The sequence below is a fragment of the Citrus clementina genome, unplaced genomic scaffold (genome assembly GCF_000493195.1).
Source record: "Citrus clementina cultivar Clemenules unplaced genomic scaffold, Citrus_clementina_v1.0 scaffold_4, whole genome shotgun sequence".
In the NCBI taxonomy this organism is placed as follows: Eukaryota; Viridiplantae; Streptophyta; class Magnoliopsida; order Sapindales; family Rutaceae; genus Citrus; species Citrus x clementina.
The window spans coordinates 7,405,924-7,430,916 of record NW_006262274.1 but is presented as its reverse complement, the minus strand read 5'-3'; the positions used below and the strand labels follow the sequence as shown (position 1 = coordinate 7,430,916).

The window sequence follows — 24,993 nt, the reverse complement described above, 5'->3', positions numbered from 1 at the left end:
ATGAAAAAAAGGTAAATTAATGTTGGAGTTGTAATTTGCACGAAAAACTTGTAAACAAAACAAAAACTTAGAAAAATGACATAGAACTAGTAAATTCACATTAAGTGTGAAATAAAATAAAAAATATGTAAACCACACATAAAACTAGTAAATTAATGAAAAAAATGGTAAATTAATGTTGGAATTGTAATTTGCACGAAGAACTTGTAAACAAAACAAAAACTTAGAAAAATGACATAGAACTAGTAAATTCACATAAAGTGTGAAATAAAACATAAAATATGTAAACCACACATAAAACTCGTAAATTAATGAAAAAATGGTAAATTAATGTTGGAATTGTAATTTGCACGAAGAACTTGTAAACAAAACAAAAACTTAGAAAAATGACATAGAACTAGTAAATTCACATAAAGTGTGAAATAAAACATAAAATATGTAAACCACACATAAAACTCGTAAATTAATGAAAAAAATGGTAAATTAATGTTGGAATTATAATTTGCACGAAGAACTTGTAAACAAAACAAAAACTTATAAAAATGACATAGAACTAGTAAATTCACATAAAATGTGAAATAAAACATAAAATATGTAAACCACACATAAAACTCGTAAATTAATGAAAAAAATGGTAAATTAATGTTGAAATTGTAATTTGCACGAAGAACTTGTAAACAAAACAAAAACTTTGAAAAATGACATAGAATTAGTAAATTCACATTAAGTGTGAAATAAAACATAAAATATGTAAACCACACATAAAACTAGTAAAGTAATGGAAAAATAGGTAAATTAATGTTAGAGTTGTAAATTGTATGAAGAACTTGTAAACAAAACAAAAACTTGTAAATATTGCATAAAACTTGTAAATCAACATTAACTTGTAAAAGTGTCATAAAACTTGTAAATTACACATAAAATTGGTAAATGTAACCTGGAACTTGAACAAAAAAGTGTAATTACCTGCTATTTAGGTAACAGGTTACCTATTTATTTAGAATTAATAGTAGAGATTTTTTATTCAAATCTAACGGTCCACGTCCATTACAACATCAATACCGTAAATTTAGTTACGGCATTATAGAATGACCCTGCAATTCAACATATATAGGAAGTGAACGTGAAAATAGAATTAATAATACATTGCAAGTACCTAATAATTTCAGAACCAATTAACAGTCACCTTTATTGGAATTAATAAATCACGCCACATACATGAACAGTTAAATATACGTATCCATAATTAGATATCACATTAATCAACCAAATACATTTCTTGGTTTCTAAGCTCCAAAATTGAAATTTCATGAAAAGGTTTCTGCATCGGTGCCTTATTGCGAGCGATAAATTCGTTGGACACGAGTTGCATTGTAGGTCGAGACTTTGGTTGCGAACGCAAGCATGAAAATGCTACTGTTGAAACAAGAATGATATCCTGCCTAATCTTTTGATCCACCGGAGGTGAGAGGCGTGGGTCCAGCAAATCAATCAGCTTAATATTTTTATTTAATGACGAAGATAACGATGAGAGGAGCTCTCCAGGATGCTTTCCCATTAGTACTTCTAGTACCACCACTCCGAAGCTATAAACATCAGATTTCTCCGTCACAATCATGGTGTAGGCCAGTTCTATGGGAAAACAGAAGCCTTTATTAGTGATATTTCCTATATAATAACAAGAGCAATTTGTTTATATTTTTGAGCTTCTGCAGCAAGATATGACAGAGAAACATATGTTTTTTATTGATATTTAAACTGTGTAATTTTTTTTTTTAAAAAAAAGTTAAACGGGTAGGCAAAGTTTAAATTTATCTTTCAGCTCCTTACCTATTCCAAAATTCGAACCTAAGTAGCTAACTAAATAAAACTGATTAAAAATTACTTAACAAAGTGTATATAGAAATTAATTAAAAGAATAATTAAAGAAGCAGAAGAAGAATGGCTAGAAGATTACCTGGAGCAATATATCCATAAGTGCCAGCCAATAGAGTTCGATTGGATGAGTCAAAATTTAACAATCTAGCAACGCCAAAGTCAGCAACAAATGCTTCTAATTCTGAGTTGAGTAGAATGTTGTTGCTTGATATGTCCCGGTGAACAATTGGTGGTGTGCAGTGATGATGCAAATATGACAAAGCATGAGCCATGCCCTTCACAATGTTCACCCTTTTAGCCCAATCCAAACCAATAGCTTCCTCATCTATGCGTAGAACACAGAACAAGCTTCCCATTTCTATGTACTCATAGATTAAGAACATACATTTCCTGTGCAAACAAAACCCGTAAAGCTTTACGATATTTCGATGCCGTATTTGAGACAGTAGACGAGCCTCATTCCGAAAACTCTCGAGGGAAGCTAACTCCTCAGTTTCTGAACGGTGAAGCTTCTTCAAAGCAACTACTTTTCCACTGGGCAGTCGTGCTCGGTAAACGCTACCATAGCCTCCTGTTCCAATGCAGTATTTGATATGGAAATCCTCAGTAGCTTCAATCATGTCTTGAAATGTAATTCTACCATCGTAATTCCAAATTGCAAACTCATCAGCGCACTTGGTAATTTCTCCTGTCTCAGCTGGTTCAACTCTCTTATCCCTTCGTCTACGGACAAACATGATTCCAAATATTAAGGTAAGGAATACGGCCATAGGAAGAATAATTGCAACCAATCGAGTGGCAATCCTTTTGTGATGTGGTGGTGGCGCATTTGCCGAAGTCCTTGGGATTGCTACCTGAAAATTGTTGCCTGACACATCTAAGTGAGGCACGTTTCTGACAGATTCAGGGATACTACCAGAGAGGTTATTCATGGAAAGGTCCACGGTATCTATGCTTGGAATTGCTCCAAGCTGGGAAGGTATTTTACCATTAATGGAGTTATGGCTTAAATCAAGGGAATATAGTTCTTGAAGTTTGCCGATCTCTGACAGGATGCTTCCGCTTAACAAGTTGTTTCCCAATATTAATATCCGCAGCTTTGAGCAATTCATGAGTTCTAGAGGAATTGGACCATCAAGTTTGTTGTTGTACATATTTAAAGTAGTCAGCTGAGTCAAATTCCCGATTTCTAATGGGATAGAACCATTGATTCGGTTTGAGTACATATTCAAAATAGTTAGCTGAGTCAAATGACCCACAGATGAAGGGATTGGACCAACAAGTTTGTTTTCGGACAATTCTAAATCTATCAACCTATTTAAACGGCCAAGTGTTGAAGGAATAGATCCAGTTAGATTGTTATAATCCAGGGACAGAGATGTCAAGTTGACTAAACCAGCTATGGTGGAAGGAATTGGACCTTCAAGTTTGTTGTGGGACAGGTCAAGAACTTGAAGAAGGTTCAAATTCCCGATTTCTAATGGGATGGAACCATTGATTCGATTTGAGTGCATATCAAAAGTTGTTAGCTGAGTCAAATGACCCACAGACGAAGGGATTGGACCAACAAGATTGTTACAGGACAAGTCTAAACTTGTCAACCTGTTTAAATGACCAAGTGTTGAAGGAATAAATCCAGTTAGACTGTTATTGCACAGGAACAGAGATGTTAAGTTGACTAAACTAGCTATGGTCGAAGGAATTGGACCTTCAAGTTTGTTGTAGAACAGGTCAAGAACTTGAAGAAAGTTGAAATTTCCGATTTCTAATGGGATGGAACCATTGATTCGGTTTGAGTGCATATCAAAAGTTGTTAGCCGAGTCAAATGACCCATAGACGAAGGGATTGGACCAACAAGATTGTTACCGGACAAGTCTAAACTTGTCAACCTGTTTAAATGACCAAGTGTTAAAGGAATAGATCAAGTTAGATTGTTATTGCACAGGAATAGAGATGTTAAGTTGACTAAACTAGCTATGGTCAAAGGAATTGGACCTTCAAGTTTGTTGTGGTACATATCAAGAACTTGAAGAAAGTTCAAATTTCCGATTTCTAATGGGATGCAACCATTGATGTGGTTTGAGTACATATTAAAAAAAGTTAGCTGAGTCAAATGACCCACAGACAAAGGGATTGGACCAACAAGTTCGTTTAGGGACAAGTCTAAACTTCTCAATCTCTTTAAATGGCCACGTGTTGAAGGAGTTGAACCTTCAATTTCATTTTTGGACAAGTCAAGAACTTGAAGAGCCTCCAAACTCCCAATTCCTAATGGGATGGAACCATTAATTTGGTTCCAGGCAATAGCCAAAGTAGTTAGATGGGTTAGTTGACCTAGAGTGGGGGGGATATTACCAACAAGGGAGTTAGAAGACAAGTTCAAAATTTTCAATTTGCTTAGACGACAAAGAGTTGGAGGGATATTACCATAAAGGAAGTTAGAAAACAGGTTCAAAATTTCCAATTTGCTTAGACGACCAAGAGTTGGAGGGATATATACCGAGAGGTAATTATTAGATAGATCCAGGTGGACGAAATTCCTCAATCTCCCTATCTCTGAAGGGATAATTCCTGCTGCACATGTGATTTATGAAAAACGAGATCAATATTCACTATCCTCATATAAATAAAATTTATAAAGAAATCCTCATAAAAAAAACTTCTTCAGTGTTGTAAAAACAGACGCCTGCTTCAAGCATGAGTACGACTTCATACATACATACATACATACATACATACATACATACATACATACATACATACATACATACATATTGAAAATGGGTTTTATCAAACCAATCGGAGGTTTTCTTTGAAGGTGTTGGTCGGAAAAGCACAATTTGGGAAGATGAGCTTTCAGCAGACACAACAATATTTTGAGAAGAGGGTTTATCAATTTCTTTTTTAGGAGAAGTTTGGCTTTGAGAAAGGTTTTGTAGGGCGAGCATGAGCTCTGGAGATTTTGTAATGGAACTCATCCATTGCTTTACTTGGTCATCAGAAGAAATAGATTTGTATTGGGCTCCATGTTCATATATATATATATATATATATATATGTAGTGAAGTTTGGTAGCTTACCGTTAAGATTGTTGGAGGGCAGTTCAAGAGTTTGGAGCATTGGAAGGGCAGTAATTTCAGATGGAATGCTTCTAGAGATAGAATAATTTGAATGAATTTTGAAACTTCTGAGGTTCGGAAAGCAAGAGAATTTGAAACGACCAAGCTCTCCCGTGATGTTATCATTTTCATACCAGAGTAAGCTGACCCCGATTATGCTTCCCGCTGAATTGCAACTGATGCCAGTCCACTTACAATGATAGGACGTGTAGTTTCCCGTCGCCCAATTGTTGACCCACCAGCCTGTACCAAGTAAAGCTTCCCTTTCTAACAGTTTGGGTGACGACAATAATCCAGCAGCTGATGCTATTGCAAATATTGTCGTATCACTTATAGCACCAACATTAATTAAAATTATAATAACCAGCAATCTCGAAACAGAGGACGCTGATGCCATGTTTATGGCGGTTTTCGGTTGATTGAGCTATATTTATTCTCAGCAAACCGTTTATATAAGAATTAATTGTTTTGCAACCTCCCGGTGTTAATTTCCAATACGCGTTTTCAAATCGAGTGAGTCAAGGTCTTCTCTAGATGGATTCAATCATGGAGATATAACCTTATTGGCTTGTATTTATGTGGTGTAGATCTATTTGAACAACATTGCACAAACATGAGATAATATGGAAAATATTAGAAATAATTAATAGCATTATTAAGATATTAAATATTACCCAAAATAATAAAAAGAAAAAGAAGCTCAAAGAATTGTTGGTGTAAATTATGACTCTCATAGGAAAATAAACAAGACTAACCATATCTTTGTATAAAAAAAACGTGTAGGTGTAATATTATAAATAACCATAGAGAAAAGAATGTGTAGACTCCTGTGATTTGACAAAATAATCAAAATAATCTCTTTATTTTTTAGAGTGATGATACAGCCATAAACTCTTGTACAAATTTATTTTATACAAACTGATGTGGCATCAATTTATTGATTGAATGAAAATAAATCATGTGAGCCAAGACGTGTTTAATTTAACCAATTTTATCATATCACATCAGTTTGTATAAAATAAGTTTGTATAAAAGATTATAACTATATCATTACTCTTTTTTAAAATAGTTACAAAACTCCTTTTGTAACATACAAACTATGGAAGTTCATGGGCTCATTTTTATTTTTATTTTTTTTTACACCAAAACATCATAGACGAAAGAAGATAAAAATTTCATTGCACTCAATTTTTTTGCATGCAATCAAATAAGGAAAAGATGTAGAAACTGTTAGAAATATAGCACAAGTGGCTATTTGAGGTGTAATTTTGAGTCAGACCTACCTAGTGTAAGTGAAAGGTTAAAATTGTTTCAAATATTCCTCCATAAATACTTCATAATGGTTTTCTCTACATGATCAAATTGGATAAATGAGAAATTGTTACGCAAATTAAATTCATGGAATTGGAAAATTAAAGGAAAATACATTTGTCCCACGTGAAAAAGTTAGTAAAGGCATGAAAGGTTTGTATATAATTACTCATATGTATATGAGTAAAATATAAACCAAAATGTTCTCTCTTCCGTGCCCCTTCCTGAGTTTACGAATGTTGGCCCAAATCGTGCTAGGCGTCCCTTAGTCTTGCACATCTGAAGTTCATCGTGAAGCGATCCTATAGTTGCCGTTCAAACCTCCACGCACGTAATCAAATAAACAATAACAACATAGAATTAAGTGCCACAAGGTTAGTGTCACACGTCTTTTCTCAAGATGCGACAAGCCTATGATGGTGCCAAGCCTCGCTTGACCAGCCACTCAACAACACCAATGGAGGTTATGTGCTAATGCGCACCCCATGATTTTTCGCTTCAACAAAGAAAAACCAACCCATACAAAAGATTATATTTACGAAGACACCAGTTTCCAACTTTTCTATTTCCCTCAATAAGAAAAGTTACAACCTAATATGAAGCTATGCATGTTTAGAGGATGTCACTCTCTCTCAAAATTTTCCATCCCAAAACACACACTCACTTCCACTAAATATACACATTGCAAATGTCACCTCCATTTGCTAAGGTGAGCTCCCACAAAACTAGGCACCCAGTAAGCATGTACAAGGGAGCACATCTCCACTCTCCCAAGGAACAAAGCAACCGCTGCCCATAAGCCTAGAAATAAGGAGGTTGTTGGGTCACTACAAGAAATTTAACTTTTTAAGACAATTTTTTTTATGACTTTTACAAATTTTGTCATAAAATAGTACTTATTATGACGATTTTTTGAAATTGTAGCCAATAATTTTGTCTTGGCTCATGTTATATTTTGTAACCAATAATAATTGTTTTAGGACCCATTAATTAGTCACCTAATCAAATGTTTGTGACAAACATAAAATTAGTTGCAAAAGGATATACTTATTTTAGCGCAAAAAATTCCCACAAACATAAAATTAGTTGCAAAAGGATATACTTATTTTAGCGCAAAAAATTCCCACAAACATAAAATTAGTTGCAAAAGGATATACTTATTTTAGCGCAAAAAATTCCCTCCAAAATTGATCATTTTCTAACTAAATATCATCTTTTATGACCAAAAATATGGTAGCAAAATTTTATTATAGGTGACGTAATTATTTCGTAATTGAAGGAGAGATGTGAAATTGATCAAACAATTTGTGACAAAAAAAATATTAGTCTCGAAGATAATATGGTTTTGATTAATTTTGAGACCCTATTTTTTTGTCACAGATAATTATTTATTGTAACAAAACTAGAAAATAGTAGTCTAAAATTTTGTCTTGAATAATATTGTATTTCGTGATCATTTTTTCAAAGACGAATTATTTAGTATCTAATTAATTTTTTTTTTTGTGATGAACTTTACATTGCTAAAAAAAAAGAGTAATAATCAATTTTTTTTCTTTTTTAGAGACACATTATTGTTTCTTCATACAAATTTTAGTTAACAATGTTCGATTAATAAAAATTAAAATAATAACCTTAAAATAATTAACTTGGATTAATAAAAAATGATAATAGACTTTTTTTTTTCAATTCAATAATAACAAGCTTAAAATAGTTTCTTCTTTTTTTTTCTAGAAGAAACTTATAATAGTCACTTAAGTTAATTATTAAGATCCTTATAATATATATTTTTTTAAAAAAAACTAAAACTTAAATATGACCTAAATCTTCTCCCTCCCTGGCCACTTCACATTAGAGGTGGTAAAAATACCCGTCCGGCCCGGACCCGGACCGTACCCGGGCATTGCGGGCCGGGTAATACCCGGCCCGGGTATGAAGCCGGGTCGGTCTTGGGCATCACTTGATAAACCCGGAACCCAGATTTTATTAAAAACAATTATAAAATATATATTATTTTAAATATTTTATATTTATTTGACTTATTTATTATACATATATAAAATTTTAAACACTTAAAATTTATATTTTCATGTCAAATTTTATTGAAATAAATTTAAAACTTATAAAATTACTAAAAAATATATACACATAAATATTAAAAAATATAAAATCCGGATACCCAAATTAAAACCCAATCCGAATCCGGACCGGTTGCATCCGGGCAGGTCCGGTCATGGCAATACTCGGACCCGGCCCGGTATTTTGCCATCTCTAGTTCACATTAAAAGCTACCTTACTTTACCCCCTCCAATTGCGTGTGTGTGTGATGATTATTTCAAAATTCGTTTAACAAAGTCTTTACCCATCTTGGCTTTTCTTCTACTCACGGTAATTTTTCAACTTCTCCTTGTATTTTTTGTTCAATTTTCTTATCTGGGTATTGTTTATTGAGTAAAAGTTTTTATTTTTGTCATCAGATTTGTCTTGTTTCCCCTTCCATGTTTTTCCTTGCTTCAGAAATATGTTGTTTGTTTGTTTGTTGCTTGATACGTTCAGTTCGGGGAGGCAACATCTCAACTCTGCCTCAGCTGCTGCGCGGGCCGTTAGAATCACGCCCTTTGCTGCTGCACAGAAGAACGCCACCCTCACCAGTCCACTCATGGATGCCAAAATAAGCCACTCAACAAGATTCACTCTTGTCTCTCCCTGTACTTCGAAATTGTAAGTATCATTTATGAACTCAGCCAATTTAATTTTGATTAGTTTAGTTGTGATTGGATTATGTGATATATATGGTGAAATTAGGGATTGAAAATCTTGGATCTATTATTTGAATATTTTTATGCTTATCAAGTGTTTGATAAAATTCCTAAGAGAATGCAGTAAAAGGATCATTATATCTTAATTTGCAAGTATGAATTCGAAAGAATATATATTTACATATTTAAAGAACCGTCAGGATTTGCAAATAAAGAACGGACGAAAGAAAAAGGATCATTATATCTCCACGACCATGTTTAACTTCTGTTTAAGTTAATTGATCTCGTGTTAACTTTTCTCAATTAATTAAAAAAATCAAATCTTTAGGCTTATGTAGCCAATAACCATTAGCATGCAGTTGCACACATAATTATTATATGGGCGGTACTTAGAATTACTCTTACATTTTGCATGGTATGACCTGTGCGAAATATGCATATAAATGAAAGAAATTAGAAGCGAAGTTTTGTAGGTTTTGAGAAACTTTTGCAAAATTAGGATATTAAGATGAATTTGCTTTTTAATTTGGGCAGTGGATTTAGGCATTATATGTGATGCCATTAGATTCCCCTTCCCCCAAAAAAAAAAAAATTCCTTCATAACAACTTTAGAAAATTGGGATCTTTTTATTATTTTTCACTTTATTTTGGTATGTAATTAATCATCTTTCTTTATTTTTTTGAAGAAATTTGTAGATAGTATTAATATAATGATAAGAGTTAATAAGTTATTCAAGTCCAACCGATAAAATTATAAGTTAGAGTTATAGAATATTTAAGCTACAAAATTTTAACTATAAAATATTAGGTAGCTTTGATATGTTGGTTCAAAGGATGGTGTTGAAGCCTGGCTTGGTACAATTTGCTCAGAATGTTGTTGGATTTGCTAGGAAGTGTACATGCAATGATTAAATAAACTAATAAAGGTCAACAAGCCTCGGTGCCCCCCCTCCCCCCATGTGTTGTTGTATGTTTAATCAAAATTATGTATTTATCTTCTTTCGTACTGGGATAATAAAAAAGCATGGGGTCTCTCCTAGTTAACTTTGTTTCAAAAGATGTATTAGAGTGGGCGTAAAAGGTTCAAGAGGCTCCATACAAAATCTAAATATGTAAGCTATGTTATGACTATTATTATTGTTATTATTTTTTATTTTTACTCAATCTCTTATTTCTTTCAACTTTATATTTATTGTAAATGTTGATTCACTGACTGCTTAATTATTTAATCTAGTTCAAGTTTGACATCACCTATTTAATAGATTAATCTAAAGCGTTTTGGATGCAAAATTTGTGCAAGTGAATCGAGGTTGATTATGTGCTTGTAATCTTTTGATCATATTATTATTTTGAAGTAATATATGATCAAATTTGTGAAATAGTTTTGGGGAAAATCTTTAATTTTGTAAAGATTGAAAATGACAGGTACCTTTGAAGTCATCATCTACTACAACATTGACTCAACAAAACGAGGATTGAAAATTAAAATTAAGGAACAAAATAGCAAATCTGAGGACGCTGAAGGATTCATGAAACAACTATGGTTTACATATTTCTCCTTTTGTGTAATGTTACTTTTATTTTCTTCTACAATGTAATATTATTTTTAGACTATTGAATTTTTTTTTTACATTTTAGATTTTAGATTTCCTTGTCATGAATTATATTTGTGTTAATAATATTTTTCACTTTAAAGTTTTTTTCTCATTAAATTTTGATTTCTATGACTACATATTGTTATTAAAATTTATGTGAGACTATATAAATTGTCTTTATAACAAATTTGAGACTAAATTATTTACTAATTGTATTTGCAAAAATTGTCACAAATGACACCGACTTGAGACAATTATGTAACGTCATGATATGTTAATTTCAACAACAACAAAATAGCATCACTAATTGTATATTCGAACATCTAAAATGACGATTTTTAATAATTATTGAGACTCTATTTACATAGTCTTGAGACAAATATTATAGTCACTATAAATTACCTATTGTGAGTTGTGACAAATATGAACTGTCATTAATTACATTTTTTAATCTCTAATTTGACCATTTTTAATACTATTTGTGACAATTTTAACTTAATTTTAAGACAATGATTTTTGTCACAAAAGCATATCTTTAGTATGACGAAAATAATTTTGGTCGTTAAAACTTTTTAAGACGGTCTTTCCACGACTAACGTGTGACGATATATTTTTTGTCATAGAAAATATAAGATGACTAATTTGTTATCTTTAGTGACTAAATTTTTTTGTAATAAAATATCATTTTTCTTGTAGTGGGTGTAACCACCGATGCCCACTCTCCATGTTCCCACATTTCTAGCCATGCGTTACAGGGCCATGTCTCCCACTCATGTTTGTTGTTAGAGCCCATTTTATAGCCCTTGGCTTAGTTTCGTGCCACCTCGCTTGCTATCCAAAACTCAGCCAACACACATGCCTCACGCTGCAACATCCCATGCTCGCGCGCCACAATCCCACGCTCGTGTGCTGTTGTGTCTAGCGCTTGTGCGCTAGCGCCTCCCAGGCTTGCGCGCCCATTTGTCCACATACTTGAGAGATGTTGATGCGCATCCCCGTGCTTGCCTCACAGTGCACGCTCATTGCTGCGCCCCAGCCCATGCGTCAAACTCGCCTTGCTTTCGTGCTCACCACAAGCACACCTACGTTGCCGCTAAGACTTGGCACAAGGCCACAGTCAAGCCGCGACACTCGGCCCACCTAGCCTAAGGTGGTGATAGTTAGTAAAATTATAAAATATCTTTCAACATACCGTCTGAAAAATGTTGTTATATTTATTTATATTACAATAAACTTTATAAGTATGAAGCTAGTGATATCCTCAAATGCAAACTACAAATTTGGCCTTATTTGATAATTAGATTTGTACGTGGTTTTGTAGTTTAAATTTATATTCTGTAAAATACGGACATCTGGAGGGCTGAACCTAAGCACCAATACTATATATGGTAATGCAAAGGCCGTGTAAAAGCCCAAATCCAGATTTTCACTTTGTCTATTACGCTTTAATTGAAATGTATATATACACTGAGGATGATAGATAATTAATTAGACATAGTACATTCGATAATGATGCTACAATAACATCACATTAATTGTAATTAAGGGAAAATCGGATGGATATATATAAGCAGTTATGTAAAGTAATATGATTAATTACTTGCAGGTTTTCAACATTTTAGAGAGAAAAGCAAGTCCATTTTTTCTAGCAGCGGTTTTATCCATTTCAACCCAGGACTGTTTGATGGTCATGTAGCAACTCTCGCTGGCTTCCTGCATCATTAATTTTCAAAATTCAATGGTTAAATTTTAACAAGAAAACATAATCATACATATATAGAATTTTAATTAATTAATTTTATTTCTTACCCTAAAGTCACTGGTGACAATATCATAATATGCGTTTGATGGTGTGATATTATCAAAGTAGATAATTGGGGCGAACGAGGCAACTGCTCCCAAAGCACTGTGAGGATACTTCGAGCGAAACCATGCTGCAAGCACTGGTGATAACAAACCCACAAATGAGTAACTCTCAAAACCATATCACATCCCAAATCTGATAAAATAGGATGAATTGAGATGGTTATTTTTAAAAACGTAATTATCTTAAATATATTTACTATTTCCTAATTTTACGATTTCTGAAAGTATTCATTAATTGGAATGCAAATAAATTTGTATCAAAATAATATTGGCGTAATCAATATTTTGGTCAAACGAGATCAAAATGAATAAAATGATGCAACAAATGACACGACATTAATCAAAAGATGTAAGTAAATTAATAATATTAAAATTTACTTCCTCCATAAGATGCTCCAACAACGATAATGGGAGACATTTCGGCCGATAAATTTTCCTTGATGTGTAAGAGAATCTTTGCATAATCTGCCAAAGCTTGAGCAGAGTTGAAATATCCACGAAGAGTTGCATTCTTTAGGGCATCTTTGCTTGATACAAAAGGTACTGATTTTCCATAGAACAGATGCTGCATAAAAAATCGAATTAAAAAAAAATCCATCATAACTTTTCAGTTCATATTGTAGAATTTTCTGATTAAGATTTGTCTTTATTATTATTATTTTGTATGCGAACTCTATTTCAATTATTATCAAGCTAGCCTGATAACAGATTCTTTACTTACCTCTATGTAAACTTGCAAGGCTTTAAATCAATGAGCATTATCAGTAAGCCATCCAGTGCCACCAAGGTCATCATCAAGACTACTCTCTTCACCAAGATATGCCAATATTGGCGCCGCCGTGGCTCCGTCACCACCCCAATGTTTGAAGTTCAACACATATCTATGAGAAAAAGTTAAATAACTTTGTGGATTATAGTTAGAGTGATCAAGTATTTAATCATAATAATAAGTTTCGAGATCACCCACTGGTTCTGAAGTTAATATTTTTTTACTAGGGTTTAGAAAAATAGTCCTTCCACGCACAGCACCAAGCTTTGGGATGTTCTTTAATGGTGAAGTGGAAGCAAAAGCAAAATTTGTGAGGAGAAGAAGAAAAAAGGTATGGAAGCCACCGACCTTCCATGGCAAAGTTGTAAAGCCTTAATTAGCAGGATGATTATGTAAATACATAAGAAATAGAATTAAGATTCGGTTACAAATTCAGCTTTAGAATCGACGTGTTTGTTAATCTATTCTGGATTTGTTGTTATCGTATCATATAATTATTGTTGGTTTTAGTTTTATATTAGTAATGATCTTTAGTTTTCATAAAATTATAGTTTTTCTAATATATATTGTTATCAGTTCCGTAACTAAATACGTTGCGATGAAAATTTGTTATTCCTAATTGTTATTAATTCTTTCCTTAGTAATTAACTAACTTGATATACGTAGTTCTAATGGTTGGACACATATTTCTAATTTAATTGACTTGTAATTAATTATTTGCTAGTAATTAACTTGATTTAGTATGTGGTGAATATATAATTTTTAAATAATAATTTTAATAAAATCAGTAAAGAAATAATAAATTTTCTATCATATAAGTGTAAAATCAAGGAAATAACAATTTTTTCTAATTACAATAGCTAATATTTACATGATATTTTAATGTTGTAACTTTAAAACTATGCTACCCAAACATGGTCGTAATTTGCTATAATCATGCTAGTATGCTACCAAAGATGTCAAGATTCCAATTATTGTTTACGATGCTAGTATATAAGTTAATCATGCTAATGTTATAAGCCTTGGATTGGAAGCAATGTAAATCCAACCGCTGGGTAACGTAGCTGGCATAATTACACTTTATTAAGGGAACAATAAAATTAACAATAGTCTCACACGAAAGGGAGGCAATTTATTACACGAATTTGTGAATTAAACACTAACACATCATAACGAGGTGATTAATTATCACGTCAAATCTCTGTGTCCTCTTCATTAATCAATTCGTGTTTGCACTTTGACTTCCCCACAGGGGATTCTTTATTTATTTTTGTTTCTTTAAATAAGTGCAAAATTTATCCCGTCGAGTATAATCAAGGGGTGCACGTAAAGACATAGATGGTGCAAACAATTCCACCAACGGATATGAAGATCCCAAGTTGGTGAATGATTAGAATGTTGGGAAAATATGCTCTTTAAAAGCATATATGTTTATTTAATTGTAATAAACAGTTTTTCTGATTAATAAAATAAATGAGGTATTTTATTCAAATATCTTAATTGCATTAATATTTGTATTAAAGTCCATTTAATCATATTATATGTATTTATGTGATCACCATGTGGATTCACAGAAGACATAAATACAAGTTATCTTATGATTAAATAAATTTAGTTCGCAGTTGATAAATAAAGTGGGGCATTTTATTTAGGTATAGACTGTAATAAATTCATTGAATGATTTGTCTTAATCATGTATGAATTTATTGATGTAGTGCGACTACATTGAACAGGATCACATATGAGATTTAATTAACTTTGTAATAACTGTCAGACTTATTAAATCTCATAGGCGTTGATTTTACTGTAATCTTAATCTTGAGTTAATTATGATTTCATGATTGTAATTGTTATTCCATTTGAGTTACCAATGGGCACGACACATACATGTGGTCAAGATTACCCGGTATCTTGGTGGGAGCAATTATGAGTATTGGAGTTATGGATTAACAATATAGAATTTGTACAACACATCTCTTGATGGGTTTTCGGCACTTGATCATAGAATTCTCTGGCCAGAGTGTGTCAACATATTTAGTATGTTGAAAATGATCATTAGAGAAAACCAGTAAGGATCAAGGAATAAGATGTTATTAAATTGATTGGACAGTTGAGATATCAATTTAATTAACGATGTGGTACAAAGGATTGTGCAGTAAAGAAATCAATGTGGCTTGGGACGAATTATTATTCGAGCATACAATTATGGAAGTCAGTTCCAATCTTTTAGTGGAGTAGATTTGGAATTAAATAATTGGGCTAGTTTAATTACAGGCCTAATTATTGTAGCCACTATTGTATGTTCCCAAATGATCCCCGGGTTAGCTCATTTAATTGACTGCACCACTACTGGACTAATAAGTAAGATAACTAGCTATTTGGGTCAAAAGCCTAAATATATCATTTAGTGGGAGGCTCCATTTAATTAGCTTTTGTATAAGGGGCCTTATGTTATTTTACAAGGTGGGTCCCCTATTGAAAAAGAAAATAACGTGAGTTTTATTTAGAGAATTATTTTGGAGCCTAGGGTTTTCACTAAAGGGTGATATAAAAGGTTTATTTTTCTCTAAAGAAAGGAGAAGCCACTTTATACAGATCAGAGAATAAGATTTTTCTCTCCATCGTTGAGAGAAAAATTTTCTCGTGCTAGTTGCTTTGGTAGTGATAAAGGCGCCCGCACGTCAAGTGCAGATCGAACCTGAGTCATAACCTGGAAGATCATTGGTGACAGTTCGTGATCCAACAAGCGTGGTGGTGACGGATCGTGATTTAACAGGAGTGGTGATGGCGGATCGTGATCTAGGAGCCTAAATCACTTCAGCGGAAAAAGCCAACTCAGATTTTCAAGGTACGATTTCTAGAATACAAATTCTTATATATTATATGAGAGCGATCTTCAAAAGGTTAAATAAAAATTTAAAAACTTAATTTTTCCCCAACATAGAATGCTGAAAACAAGCAACAGCTACAGTCATGTCATCTATAAGCCAAACGCGTGTCCGCTCAATTAGACACCATAACCTCTGAAGACAAAACAAATGCATGCAACTTACCATAAAAAGATGAATGAGCAACACAACCCAGAAGGGAATCAATAACCTCACGAAAAATGGACCCTGAGATTCACTGTAACAACGCCATTAGTATTTTTCTTTATCCAAGGCACCCGGTAGGCCCCCTTCCCCTTCCACACCCCCCCCCCCCCCCCCCTCTCCAAGAAAAAGGAAAAAAAAAGAAAAGAAAACTATATGGATCTTACAAGAACGACGAAGTCATTATGCAAACTATAAGAAAATGTAAACTGATAGGCAATAATTGAAATAAGATGCGAAATTATATTTTATTATGTTTATATATATATATATATATATATATATATATATATATATATTAAATCAATAAATTATATATAATTCAGTAAATTCACCATGAAAATAAGGAAAACTAAAAAAAAGAAAAAAAATCAAACGGGCCCGCTGATGGATCACCAACGAACGAAAAAGAGCAACTGAAACAAACGAAATGCAATGGCATTTTGGGGAATCTATCAAAAGCTGATCCCCTTTTGCCGATTCCCAGCCAACCTCTATAAATTGCCCGCAATTGGAAAAATTCGACCAAAAAAAAAAGAAATTCACTTCAAAAAGTTCACACATATTACACACACACACACTTGTCTGCTTAACGATTTGCTCTGATATTTTCCTTTCTTCTTCAATCAATGAACTGTCTACAGAATCTTCCAAGGTCCTCTTTTTCTTCTTCTTCTTTTAATTTTTATTTTAATTCTCCTTTAATTCGTTTTCATTTTTTAATTTTTTTGGTTAATATTTCAGATCCTCCGCTTTGCCTTTGCAAAGCTTCAGATTCAATCAACGGAAGCCTACTTCTTCTTCTTCTTTCAATTCTCTGGTAAAACGCAATATTTTTTGTCGTTTTTTCTTCCTGTTAATACTTAATGCTTGGGCGTTTTGTGTGTGATGGAAATGGAGTCTCGTGTCTGATTTATTATCGCAGGGAACGATGAATTATGCTGATCTAAATCGACGTATTACCGTTAAGGTAACTATATAATATTTTTATTTCAAATTCATTTCTTTCTTTTTTTTTGTTTTTTAAAAGAGTAATATTAGCTTCAACTGTGATGCTGTTCAGTAGCAGTGCTGACATTTTTATTCATAAATATCTTCAGATATTTCATAATATGGAATATTCTTCTTTATTCTGTTCTATTTATTTACTGGTTTTAATGTACATATTGTCGAGGAGCTAAATGCGGGAGTATAAAAATTAACTTCAACTGATAATTGGTAGTCTGATTATGCCATTAGTTTTATCGAGTCCATGTTGATTCAGTTTGTTGTTTGATTTTTATGTGGAACTGTTACTTGATTATACATGAACATTCACTTGTGCAAATTTGCTGATGAAATTTATTTACAGGCAATTACTGGTTCCACCTCTAGTAAGGAGACATCTGATAGCTCTGAAGTTAAGGAGGAAAAATCCGAGATCTATAGTACTAATATGACAGAGGCTATGGGTGCTGGTAATTTAACTCACACTATGCTCTAATTTTGATAGTAAGGCAGTTGTGGAGACCCTTAAGTGGGAAGGGATGCTTTCCGTGTTAAAGGCATGTCTATTATTGTGGATTTGCAAAATTTATATGGAACGTGATTAAATGATGTTTGTATATTGTATTATGTGATTGAAGCATGAATTAAACATTTTAATGTTTCATTATAATGGAAATTTTCCTCTAAAGCATCATCTTTATCATAGTTTATTTCCTTTTCTTGACTTCCTGTGACTGTTGGTAATCATTTACTTTTATGTTCTCATGCAGTTTTGACCTATAGGCATGAACTAGGAATGACCTATAACTTCATTCGTCCTGACTTGATCGTGGGGTCATGCCTACAGGTGATCCACATTTCTGAAAGGGAGCTTTATCCTCGCAAAAAGAATCATCTTATTTACGCTTCTAATTTTTGAACTGTAGACTCCCGAAGATGTTGACAAGCTTCGTCAAATTGGAGTGAAAACCATATTTTGCTTGCAGCAAGATCCAGATTTGGAGTATCCTTAAAAAAATTGGTCTTTGAAGTCTTGCCCAGAAGCATGTTTAGAGAATTTTACCCAGAAGCATGTTTAGAGAATTTAGTCCCATATATTTATGGGCCACTATTTGTTAAATATTTAGTTCTTAGCATTTAAAGCAACCAAGTGACAGGCTTATACAAGCTAATCATCTGTTATAATTTCTTAACTACTACTTCCAGATATTTTGGGGTAGACATTATTGCCATTCAAGAGTATGCCAAAACATACGATGACATTCAACACATTCGTGCTGAAATAAGGTCAGTCATTACAAATGAATAGTTCTTTTACCAATATAAACTTTTGCTACAAGTAGCGTGATTTTGTTATAACGACCGAATGATTTTAATTGCTTCATATAATTAGACTTGTTTGCTTCTTGGTTGAGCATGTACATCAAATTATGGAATGCTATCTACATTGGTTTTGATGATGGTATCCGACTGTTTCTCTGCAATTTAGCTGCTTTATTATGTGATATACCTTGAATGATGATATTTGATTGCATAACCCATACATATTGTCGATTATTAGCTCCTCTACGAAACAATATTAGAGCTTACTTCTATTTTTTGGGTCCTTGCCTACCGGCTTAAGCTTTTAGGTCTAGCCGTAAGTTAGCACGGTGTTAGAGCTAGTTTGACCAAGAGGTCCTGTGTTCAAATCACCCGACGTGATTGCATTTGTCTCTACTTTTGTCTTCTGTCTCTGTTTGGGTTTGGTTTCTGTCTTCTATATGTTTGGTATCAGTCTTGCACGTGGGGGGAAGCTGTTAGAGCATAATCCTATTGGTAGGACGCCTACCTGCTAGTTCAAGCTTTTAGGCCAATTACCTACACTATCCCTCGAGTATGTTTCTCCATTAAATAGTGAGCAGAAAGAAGTAGTAATTCTGAAAACAAATTGCAATTCACCTTTCATTTGCCCAAAAATGTTTCACCACTAGTCTGCCCATGAAATGATGCTATTCTGTGGTAACTAGCATGAAGTGCTCCCCTGGTGTTGATGCCATGTGTCTAGTTATGTTACGTTGAATCATTTTGCTGGCTCTGGTTCAGTTTCTATGCTCAAGTTATTTCAACTACGTAAAAAGAACACAGAAGTTCGTATACATTATACAAGTACTTGCATACATAGTTGTGTTTAAAAGCAAATGTAGACACATATCTAGCTATGCATGTATGCATAGTGCAGGCTTTTCTTGGTATAAAAGCTAATGTTTAACGTATCAGGGACTTTGATGCATTTGATTTGCGGATGCGACTGCCAGCTGTGATCAGTAAATTATACAAGGCCATTAATAGAAATGGAGGTGTTACGTATGTTCATTGTACTGCTGGCCTAGGAAGAGCTCCAGCTGTCGCGGTATGCATGAACTAAGACCTTTAAAGAGCATTTATAGCATGATAAATTGTTTGGATAGATCTTTAAGAGCATCTAGAATTAGGATGTGGGAGAAACAATAGAAGGCTGAAAGAGTGTCTGACTATTTGTTGCTTGTGATTTGTGATAACTTTTTGATTGTAAGATAGCAGTTCAATTCTATATTGCTGTGGAATTGAACTGTTGATACTCTGGCTTCCAGTTTCTACTTGTGATGATGAAATGACTTACCTCTCACTCATAGCATGCTGGCATCTTGATTTATATCCTTTTAAAGAATGTTCTAACACTTATTTGGTTGTACAACAGCTGGCCTACATGTTCTGGGTTCTGGGCTATAAACTAAATGAAGCTCACCGATTGCTGCTGGTAACTTCCATTTATTGTTATATATTATAAAATTTAGTTTCTCGTAATCTTATCATAGAATTTGGTGCATATTTGTACAATTTCATGGTTGTTGGAAATTAACTAACATGGAGTTTAGAATTATTTATTATGCATGTCAGTTTCTTAAGCAGATTCTGTTAATTTTGACTTGATGCCTTTCTGCTTAATTTAATTACTGATATCATTAAGTATCCATAATTGAGGCGCTATCCAGTATATTACATATTGGGCTTTATACAGTCAAAAGAATCTTATCGCTAATAGTATCTTGCCTTATTTTTAATTTTATTCCTATTGCTTTACCATCATATCAGTTGACTGACAAGTCAGCGTCTCATTCAACAACTGGTTTTCAAGCTATTAATTGATGAAGGTTCACTACATTGTGCTTGTTCAGACAGGCTACTCTTTTTTTCGCAAACCAATTACTTACATATCCTTATCAAGAATAAACAGGCACAATTCGTTTGGTTGAGATAGTTATATATTTGTTTATTTTGACAATCAATCTTAGTGATTAGTTTCTTGTTGAGATGATTGATAAAGAGATTATCAGATATCTGTGGATCATGTCACTGTTTCAAATGTAACTTGATGCCTTTTTCCTTGCAGAGCAAGCGTCCATGCTTTCCTAAACTGGATGCCATAAAAAGTGCAACTGCTGATATTGTAAGTTCTGTGTAATTTTTCGTGTTACAATAGTCATAAATGCTCTAAGCGCCTGGGGATATAAGATTTCTTTATCGTGTTAGAGCTTATTTTCTCCTTGAACAGTAAATTATTATGATTATGAAATTATTACTTGTTAACAATTCATGGGATAAAATTAGTTATAGCCCATGCATTCAAATCTTTTCAGTACTAAATTCTGTTTATACTATTGTTTAAACTTACCAGTGCCTCTTTTGTGCTTTTAAAATTACTGGACTTGAATAAAACAGGATATTCCTTTTATAAGTTAGAATGCCTTTGGCTGCAAACAATCACAAGATAATTACTTGGTTCTCTTTACAGCTGCATATTTGTGACTTTTCTGTTACCAAATTTCTCAATGTGATGTAGCTGATGAGGAAAAGCAACTGCCTGTGTTTTATATATACAAATTATATTGCTTCGATCTAATCCAAATTATCTGTTTGTTAAAAGCTTACAGGACTCAGAAAGGAGCTTGTCACATTTTCATGGAAAGGAAAAAATTGCACCTCTGTGGAAATATCTGGAATTGATATAGGATGGGGCCAGGTATTTATTATTATTATTATTTTACCATGCAGTATCAGCTTCTTGAGATATTATAATCCTTTTCAATGATGGTAAAAGAATATGAAGACTGACACTATGTTGTGAGCATTACATCCTCTGGCAACACAAAGATAATGAATTGTCAAATTGTAACCTGATTGCTTCTTGAAGGAAAACTTAGATAAAACTGTTTAGATAATGGTTCATCATATATCGGCATATTTATCAACCACATGCTGGAGGGGAAAAAATTTAATGTTATGACTAATTCAGCCATTTTGTTTCTGTCACTCTTCATCAGAGAATGCCATTAACATTTGACAAGGAACAAGGTTTATGGATTCTCAAGAGGGAATTGCCTGTAAGTTTTTTCCTTTTGGGCTAAAGATAATTATCAGTCTTATGAAGGTTTGATTTTAGTCAATATTTATGTTTTTACTCTTCTCTTCTCTAAAAAGTAGCTTCATTGCTGATTGTTAGAATTTACTACCCTTTTGGTTTTGAGTATCCTATTGGCACAAATGCTGACAAAACAAAACTCATTATGCCCGGAAGTGATTAACGCCGCATTTTAAATCTCTACTTCTTACTAACCAATTTAGGAACCTCTTGGATCCAGATTGAAATGTTGAATTGCTTGTTATGTGTCTTATTTGCAACTGCTTGCACCTATGGCCTATGTGTCGACTTGTATTTCATCATAAATTCTGTGAAAGTGGAGGGCTTCTGACAGTTAATCATGTCAAGTAATAAATGGATTGAATATGTTAGGCCACAGATTCCATGCAATCATTTCTATTTACCCAAAAAACTTGTTTCTCTCACTATAAATGTTAGAACGGCATTGCCTAATTAACCCTTGATTTGACAGGAAGGGCGCTATGAGTACAAGTACATTGTTGATGGTGAATGGACATGCAACAAATATGAGCTAGTTACCTCTCCCAACAAAGACGGGCATGTCAACAATTATGTTCAAGTGAGATTCAGTTACCTGTCATGTGACCTGAGGATAAAAGAATAATAATGGCTGTTAATGCTGATGAGACCAGAATGTTTTTATGTCTGTGATTGTATGAAATGAATTTAACCTACTCGTTGAGTGTTTGATTAATGTGGGAAAAAGTGCGAATCATCTTGTAGGCAGCTGGCTACTAGCTGCTGAGATTTGAAGCTTCATGCATTCCTTCTTTAGGTCCCTCATTTGAAAAAAAAAAAAAAAATTGGTTTTGGTCAGTGATTTACATAGATTTTTATCAGCCGCTTCGAACATACAGGGCGACCTTAGTGGACTTCACTGTTCATTTGTGGCTTTAACTCTAACAATGCGTTTATTAGTCCGGAGAAGTTTGTTTTGATACACTCTTCTACTCTATGCAGGTCGATGATGCTCCAAGTAGTGTCAGTGAAGCCCTGCGGAATAGGTTGACTAGCGATGATTTTGATCTCACAAAGGATGAACTGCATAAAATAAGAGCGTTTCTTGAAGCTTGTCCTGATTATGAGTAAATTGCAAATTGCAATGCAATGAAAGGTAATCTTCATATTAAGTTATACGATATAAGAATTTTTTCAATAAAAGCATGTATCATATAATATAATCACGAAATAGTTGTAATGAATTAATAAAATCAATAAAAGTTCATCCTTGGTTATTTTCCTCTTGTAATTGAACCCAGATACGCCTCAAAATTCTTTGTTGAAGATAACTATAATGGCTGTTCCAAATACAATGTATAGAAAGTATATCAAGATTGTCCGAATGCCGGATGACTTCGGCTTCCGTATAGTTCCAGTAGTTACTCGAACCGGGAGCAAAGCTGGACTTTTGAAGTCGACGGGCTGCAACGAAGAAAAGCATAACTGCAGTGGGTCAAAGTATAAAATAACACATTTAACAAGGTAAAGATATAATTGACTACCCAAATTTTGGTTCCTATTAAGTGTTCACATAGACGCGTTTTGAATTGCGAAAAGGTTTAGATCCGAAAAGGCAAGTCTGTTGTAAGTCTTTCTTGAATTTTTGCAGGCAAAAGGTTATTTAAGGGGAAAAAAACAAAACCGAAAAAAAGAAATCATTTTTGGTACTTCCAAAAATAGAACAAAGACAAAGTGGTTGCCATATTGGTTCACAGATGTGGTGCCCTTCTTAAATCTTAAATGACAATGTTCCAAAGAAAATTGATGGATGGAGACTTCTGGGGCTTTGATATCAACAGAATGCTTAATTTCCATTGAGAAGCTATCCTCACACGGGACATATAAGCCTCACTTTGCCCCTACCCTACTTATATGGAAATGTGGAATCCATGTGCCATTCTGATCCAACCTCTTTTGCTTATGAATTCAAACTTCATTATGTAAATAGAACACGTGGTACGATTCTGTGATATTTCATGTTAAGTCTATGTATTAATTGAGATTATTATTGTTACAATAAATTACAAATAAATTTTAGGGGCAATGTACATGAGAAACCAATAAAATCCATAATAAATAACTACCGACTAATCGTTTTCACATTAAAAATCAAAATACTGATTCATCTACCCGTGTTTATTTTGTTAATTCTAGTATGGCCAAGGTGCTCGTGCTTTGTTATTTTCATGAGATCTAATTGAATGTCTCTCCTCGGATTCTTGTAATCCAACTGATGCTCCTGTGCATCCACTCGACAAAAAGTCCCAATTATTATTTATATTTGGTTTTAAAAAATTAAAATTGATTTCAAATAGATTGGTCTTTGATGTAAGCTCAATCCTATTTTTTATTATTATTTTTATTATGGATAATTGTCAAATTTAATGTAGATAGCGATCAAGATTGGCATATTTAACACAGCATATCGCAGGTCGTTTGTGGGTCCAAAATCAAAACCTTGTGCTTTGGTGAAATTGGTGGCTCACTATTCACTAAAGTTGTAAAGAGATATAAATTTATTTTTATATTTTTCAGCTTCTTTTGTCTTTTTAATTGCTTTTGTCCGGTAGCTTTTGTTGATCTCCAAATAAGTGAGCTGGAATCTCGATAAGTCATTTTCAATAAAAGTAGTTAAAATACGACTTTGAAAATTCCACTACAAGCGCGTAATTACCTCATCGCTTTTTTTTTTTTTTTCCTTTTTTTCTTACAGATTATATCTGTTGAAAATGATTTATCATTGAAAATTAAACAGAATTTGCTATAGAATATTCGAATTCATGATTTTTTTTAAAAAAATGATTTGCTGGTATCTAGAACCCCAGTAATTTTTAAATAATTTTATTTAGCTACTAAATTAATGTGTGGAGTTACATAAAAATTCAAATATTCAATAAATTCTTATGTTAGAAAAACATCCTTAAATTAAATAAATAAGTGTAAATGTTGATAATTTTTTTTTTACCATACTTGATTATCCTCATAAAGTAAATAAATGAAGGTAAAATGTGATTATACTTTGTTTTGGTATACTTGATTTTCCTAAATATTTATTAGGACAAGTAACCTAGTGATTGGTTCATCCTCATCTCAATATAAAATTTATATTAAAACATGGGTGTTTAAAAGTATTATTAAGAGTGCAAGATGCAAATCA

The 24,993-nt window shown here is 33.1% G+C and overlaps 2 protein-coding genes, 1 long non-coding RNA gene and 2 pseudogenes across 6 annotated transcripts; 2 read left to right on the top strand and 3 right to left on the bottom strand.

The window, feature by feature from the left end:
* Nucleotides 1–1,233: 1,233 nt before the first annotated feature.
* Nucleotides 1,234–2,668, bottom strand: LOC112099261 (MDIS1-interacting receptor like kinase 2-like). The gene is made up of 2 exons (XM_024186510.1): nt 1,958–2,668; nt 1,234–1,632 (listed from the first exon to the last, which is right to left on the bottom strand). Exons 1-2 carry the CDS (start codon nt 2,646–2,648, stop codon nt 1,259–1,261), a joined length of 1,065 nt encoding a protein of 354 aa, XP_024042278.1. The 5' UTR covers nt 2,649–2,668; the 3' UTR covers nt 1,234–1,258.
* A 221-nt stretch (nt 2,669–2,889) lies between these two features.
* On the bottom strand, nt 2,890–5,395 carry LOC18043213 (annotated as a pseudogene).
* A 3,183-nt stretch (nt 5,396–8,578) lies between these two features.
* Nucleotides 8,579–10,711, top strand: LOC112098984. Of its 2 annotated transcripts, none has more exons than XR_002906023.1 (3): nt 8,579–8,694; nt 8,784–9,027; nt 10,491–10,711. It is a non-coding gene; the product is annotated as an uncharacterized LOC112098984 (long non-coding RNA). The 2 variants fall into 2 exon arrangements; XR_002906022.1 differs by having other exon boundaries at nt 8,583–8,694; nt 8,863–9,027.
* Nucleotides 10,712–12,256: 1,545 nt separating this feature from the next.
* On the bottom strand, nt 12,257–15,883 carry LOC18043212 (annotated as a pseudogene).
* An 884-nt stretch (nt 15,884–16,767) lies between these two features.
* Nucleotides 16,768–23,888, top strand: LOC18043211 (phosphoglucan phosphatase DSP4, amyloplastic). 3 transcript variants are annotated; one of them, XR_002906078.1, is made up of 16 exons: nt 16,768–17,042; nt 17,132–17,207; nt 17,313–17,357; nt 17,739–17,844; nt 18,145–18,221; nt 18,301–18,377; nt 18,581–18,661; nt 19,634–19,766; nt 20,094–20,153; nt 20,787–20,843; nt 21,321–21,416; nt 21,718–21,777; nt 22,288–22,395; nt 22,797–22,950; nt 23,096–23,318; nt 23,446–23,882. XR_002906078.1 is itself a non-coding variant. In XM_006436501.2 (15 exons), exons 1-14 carry the CDS (start codon nt 17,017–17,019, stop codon nt 22,923–22,925), a joined length of 1,131 nt encoding a protein of 376 aa, XP_006436564.2. In that variant the 5' UTR covers nt 16,768–17,016; the 3' UTR covers nt 22,926–22,950; nt 23,096–23,436. The 3 variants fall into 3 exon arrangements, 1 of the variants encoding a protein (XP_006436564.2); XR_002906079.1 differs by lacking the exon at nt 21,718–21,777 and having other exon boundaries at nt 23,446–23,888; XM_006436501.2 differs by lacking the exon at nt 23,446–23,882 and having other exon boundaries at nt 23,096–23,436.
* The last annotated feature ends 1,105 nt before the right edge of the window (nt 23,889–24,993 follow it).